The sequence below is a fragment of the Lactuca saligna genome, chromosome 5, assembly GCF_052625555.1.
Source record: "Lactuca saligna cultivar CGN05327 chromosome 5, ASM5262555v1, whole genome shotgun sequence".
Classification (NCBI taxonomy): Eukaryota; Viridiplantae; Streptophyta; class Magnoliopsida; order Asterales; family Asteraceae; genus Lactuca; species Lactuca saligna.
Genome location: NC_136421.1, coordinates 278,580,762 through 278,586,804, shown reverse-complemented (window position 1 = coordinate 278,586,804; position 6,043 = coordinate 278,580,762). Strand labels below are relative to the sequence as shown.

Below are 6,043 nucleotides of genomic sequence, written 5' to 3'. Positions count from 1 at the left end.
TCATATATAAATCTTAATTCGTAAAACATTCATACATGTTGGTATATACCATTACCAACATGTACCAACCGAACTTACTGGTAAGCAATTAAGTTGGTACCAACTGTACTTGATACGGTAGTGATAACTAAAATTACATACCAATTCTAATTGGTACGATACACGGTTTGGGAAAAAAATATCTGATACCGTACCAATTTCACCCTTATTAATAACGTATGACCTGTTTAGAAGAAAAAAAAATCCAATAATTACAAACAAAAAGCTTGTTTATAAATCACAAGTCCCAAAAATAAATAAACTTTTTAACGATTATATAAAGTTGTTTAATTCAACCATTAATGAATAATCTAGTTACATCATAGACACTATATTCTTAATCGTCTAAGCTATTTCCGTGGCATCATTATAAAACTATTTTTCATCTTCATATCAAGTAACTCATCTCACTCTTGGCACTAACCAAGTATTTTATTTGGATCATGTGTAAAAATAGTTTGTTAAGCTTTGAAGTCTAGTAAGTGATATTAGACAACATACTATACATAAGATAATCATATTTATGTATTTCAACAAACTTTTTCACTGTTTCACAATAAGCTTTTCACTTTAACAAACATTTGGGAAAAGCGTTGTATTTCCAACAATATACACCGAATGTAAAATTCGTTACTCATATGTAATCGATATATGATGCAATGCATGTTATGAAATAGTAATGCCCAATCCCCAATTGACTCATGAATAAGTCAATTTTCGTAGTCAACTAAGTGGTTTCCACATATAAAGAGTGACTATTGACATTTTATCACAAAACAAGCAATCACATAAGTAGTTTCAAATCAAATGACATGTAAACTACTAACACATGCACCACACATACGGGTTTGCAAGACCTAAGTGAAATATACAAAGACTTTCAACACTCACTAAATTGCCTCCCATTCTCCCAAAATCATTGTGAGAAGACCACACTTTCAACTCATCCAATCATAGCATAAGTGAAATGCCACATGCCCACACGTACAGGTTTTTGCTTTCATTAGTCTTTAAAGCATAATTTAAGGGTTTCTTTTCGCACCCAAAGGCATAAGGGTAGATAGAGTCGTGATGATGATAGGGTAGATAGGTGGTGGTATTGGATAAGAGCAAGACGAGGTGCCACATTTAAGAAATAAAGCAGGTTAGTAAACTCGATGGCTCTCTATTTCTCTATACGCTCTCTATGTTGTGGTTACTTGTACTTCCTATATAAATACTTGTACAAAAATAGTTTTGTATGTTTTTAATATTTTGTTAATTGGTTTTATATGTTTTTAATTAGTTTGTATTTATTTAAAATAAAAAATTAAATGGGTTGGAAATGACAGGAAATATAGGTTGTGTGACGTTGGATCAGGGATGTAAGAGTTGAACGTAAGAAATGAAAGGAAAACTAATAAGAGTAATATGATAAGGGAGTTAGAAGGGAACGATACATTTTACTCTAAGGTCATCCATATTCATATTCATGCAATATCAGCAATTATATCTCATATCAATGCACTTCTAATCATTTCTTAAAAATGTTCCCTACTGCGATATCAACAACCACTTCATATTTTAACAAAAAACATCTTATTATATATATATATATATATATATATATATATATATATATATATATATATATATATATATATATTAAGATCCAACCTCGGCAACATAATTCACATCTACCACTCTAACCCTCTTAGATACCGGCGCGACAAGTCTATTATAATCATAAATGATTATGTAGCACCGCCCGTTCCTTTCACCTCCACGGCTTCACCATATTTCCCACCACCACAATCGCCACCGCCACAGCTACTACCACCAGCCGATCCCACTGAACTGAGAAGTGTTGTAAAACTTACCGAGTTAGCCGATTACTCCTCTGAGTACTTGCTACTCGGCCCCTTACCGAGGCAAGTTACAGAATCTCAAGTACTCCCTTATAGACCTTTACTGAACTGAGAAGTGTTGTCAAACCCAATCAACTCAGTGATTAATATGTATAATATATTTAAAGATTTATTATTTAACACACATATGCGATTAATACTATATATATATATATATATATATATATATATATATATATATATATATATATATATATATATATATATATATAAAATCGCATATGTAGTAATTATTCACGGATTGAAAAAATTATGTGTTTTTCAGTTTGTGTATTTACTCACATAAGTTTGTTATATATTTCAACCAACTTATGATTTTGACATATATAAGTTTCCTACAAATATTTCTACATGAATTATCGAATCCAAGTACTCCTGGGTATTCGTTACTTGGTAATCGGCTGAACAGGTATGGCGTTCTACAACCATGCCACCATCACCTCTACCACCGACAGTTCTTTTGCCGGTACTTTAGAACGTTAGAGTAACAAATGATAAATATATTAAAATCTCTATTTTTTTAATCTCAAATAAACCGTCATATATATATATATATATATATATATATATATATATATATATATATATATATATATATATATATATATATATATATGTGTGTGTTAGGTATACAATGTTTTGAACCCTTTTCTTGTATGAATTTTACAGCTGGACAACTCTCATTGGTGGTTGGTTTATTACAAGGTTGTCAAGATCCAAATCCTATGTAAAATCATTTTTGGGTTTGTAAAACCAGAATGAAGATCCTAAGATCCACAAAATAAAACATAATTTTAACTTATAATTTTAAATCACGAAAAACTATCTTGGGTATATTTCCAATGTTTCTTCCATTAGGAGTTTCATTGTATTCAATGTCGAATAATTATATTACTTTTTATGCATCACATCCAGAAGCATGTATGGTCCCCAGGGTTTATATTTTCCTGTTAACATTTATGTTCTCAAAATTTAACAGAAACAGAGAGATTAAGTTTTCTAAGACCAAAATACATAATTAAAAAAAAACAACAGAAACAACATACATATTCCTACATGTTATGCAAGCAACATGAAACATATCTAGAATATTATCTTAAGCCAAAAAAAAACACTTAAAAATAATGCAAATATAAATGTGCATTTCAATTACCCTATGATTTTTGTCCTTCCTCTGCAGCAGCCTCAAAAGTCTCCCCTGCCACAAGTTCCGGGACTTCATCATCATCATCCGCTTGTGCTGATGTGGCGCCAGCAGCTTCAGCGCCACCTGGCGCCTGCTTCTGGAACTGCTCTGCTAATTTTCTTAAGTTATCCAAGTTATCTGGCCCTGTAACATGCAACTCATTATAAATCACATCTTTTTTCCAATTCTTAATAATAATTCACAAATCCAAATTTGTAAATTACACAAAAAATTTCAACATACCAAGCTGGTTGAGAATGCCTGGGAGAATATCTTGCAACTCTGAAACAAATAATTTTTATAGATTTAGCCATTGAATTAAAATAATCAAATAAACATATATTTGTTCAGTAGTTAAATCGATAAACAATGAAAGCATGTCATATGCTTCAGTATTTAGCCCTTTTTCAAATCTTGGTAACAAAAAAATGATATTATTAAACTAGCCTAAAAAATATAATGATTTAATCACTAAGGAAATGGTTACTTGACTAAATAAACAAAATGGTTATAGACTTATAGTACAGTAGATTTTTTTTTGTAATTTACCGTTTAAAAAAATACATGTTTATACTTTATATAATCAAACACAGATATACTTATTGAAAGTAAGGAACCTACTTTTTGTTTGGGGAGAACCACTAACAACCCATGTATTGGCAGCAATAGAGGCTTGAACTAAAAAATAGATACAAATGAAAAATGTCAGAAGCTCAAAATGTCAAGATACTTGAGAAATAAAAGAACAAAAAGAAATGACTTTATTGATAAATTTAGTACCTTTAGGGTTTAAGAACTGGATAACTGTTTCATCCTTAAAAATGTTAACTTCCTCAATTGCTGGTATTGCGTTTACACCTATTCTCTTCAAAGTGCTTTGCAGCCTTTTGTCATCTGTGGTAGTTGTTTTATGTACAGCCTTCTTCTTTCTAGAAGCAAACAAACACAGCTTTGATCAAATAAACTGTCATGAAGTTGGTTTCAAAAACTTTGCATCTGCTTCAACTTAAAGTTAATACTTTATATAACTAAATTTATGTAAGTTTGTTTACGCTTTTGAGCTTAATCAAGGTTCATGTTTAAACCACTTCGATTTAAGAAACAAACCTTCTCACGCTACCCTTCCCACCAGTGCGAACTGCACCTGCCATCTTTTGTAGCTTTTCCACATTCATCTGCCATGAATACAGATAAGATATGTGAAGTGATTACCAATATCTAATTGCGAATCTAAGAATTCCTCGGAAAAAAACCAACAGCATAAACATTACAAACGCAAAGGCAATGGTATATATAAATCCCAAGACTATTCGACAATCAGAAACACAACTTTTCCTGAGCAAGAAATAAAGTAAAATGATGTATGAATCCAGCAGCTTCAAAATCGCAGTTCATACTTTTTAAAGTTGTTGTGCGCAAAGAGATTGATAGGAAACACAGTTATGCAACTCGTATCATAAATCAAAACCACTGCCTATCACATGAATCGTTTAACAAATTAAGTATTAATTGAATATGAAATCTATGTACCTTGGCGTGGATGGATGAACTGATGCTCGAGAGTAAGGGAGGGTACTGAGATTCGAGATAGATAAAACCCTAGAATCGATCTTTCGATTTTATATATGGAGCCCATGTTGAGCAAAGTTTCATATGGCTACCTTCTACATCAGAAGAACTGCGTAATATTCCCCTTAATTTTCCTTTTGTAACTAAAAGCGTAGCCGATGGATGGTAATCTGGTATGAATTAAGAGTGAATATTTGGACCTCCGGACCGGATCGGATTTGGATATGAACCGGACCTAGATCTGAACAGTGAACCTGTAAGCCTCAACAAATCTGGACTAATGTCCATTAATTTATGCCAAACCAAACCTGGATATAAACCAAGATATTCAGAGATATATCCGAATACAAACATCCGATCCGAAATTACCTTAAATCTCGAATATCCAAATCTTTAGATATCCGAATTTGAATATTCGATTTATTGGATTCGGATTCGAATACTCATTTTGGCAATCTTTTTGATATTTAAGATATTCAAAATCCAAAAAATAAATAAATTTCCTATACTAATTTTGGCAATCTTTTTGATATTTTTGTATTTATCATCTAAAAGAGAATATGTTATCAATAGGAAATTGATATAATCTTATATGTACATGTTTCATATATATTTATCATATTACAAAGAAAACGGCCATTTAGATATACGTTTTGCATGAGATATCAATGTAAATATTTCAATATATTAAGGGTCATGTATATAAAACATTTTTCAAAAATTGTGAACCTATTGTTTGCGGTAACTTGAAATCCGATTTGGGATATCCAAGAAAAACAATTTGGAATTACAAACCTACTTTAAATCCTAGATAAAATTGCAAAAATTGTCCCTGTGGTATACAAATTTTTGGAGTTTTAGTTCAAACCCCGAGTTTTTTGGATCCATGGTCCTTTTGAAAGTGGTTTGTATGTGGAAATGGTCCCCGGATTTACTTTCGTTAAGTTGATGTTGTTAACCCTCATGTGCCTCCCACATGAGGGTATATTTGTCTTTTCATTTCTAAGGGACTATTTTTGCATCTCAAAAAAATATATTCTCATTTGTTAAAAAAAAATTAATACCTATTTATTTATTTTAATAATTAAAAAATAAAAGAGGTCTCTCTCTTTCTATATATATATATATATATATATATATATATATATATATATATATATATATATATATATATATATATATATATATATATATATATATCAATGAGTAAATAAAAGAAACCTACCAAATTTGTTGTTTCTTTTCTAAACCCATTCACCACCTTCACCTCCATGTTTAGGGTTAGTGGTTATAAAAGAAAGCATTCATTCTCATCATTAACACCACCACTCCATCATTATTC

The 6,043-nt window shown here is 30.8% G+C and overlaps 1 protein-coding gene across 1 annotated transcript; it reads right to left on the bottom strand.

Moving 5' to 3' along the window:
• Window positions 1–2,936: 2,936 nt before the first annotated feature.
• LOC145047974 (nascent polypeptide-associated complex subunit beta-like) lies at window positions 2,937–4,772 on the bottom strand. Its single transcript, XM_078996356.1, has 6 exons — window positions 4,663–4,772; window positions 4,240–4,307; window positions 3,913–4,061; window positions 3,754–3,810; window positions 3,376–3,414; window positions 2,937–3,276 (listed from the first exon to the last, which is right to left on the bottom strand). The coding sequence occupies exons 2-6, from the start codon at window positions 4,305–4,307 to the stop codon at window positions 3,101–3,103; spliced, it is 489 nt and encodes a 162-aa protein (XP_078852482.1). The 5' UTR covers window positions 4,663–4,772; the 3' UTR covers window positions 2,937–3,100.
• Window positions 4,773–6,043: the final 1,271 nt, after the last annotated feature.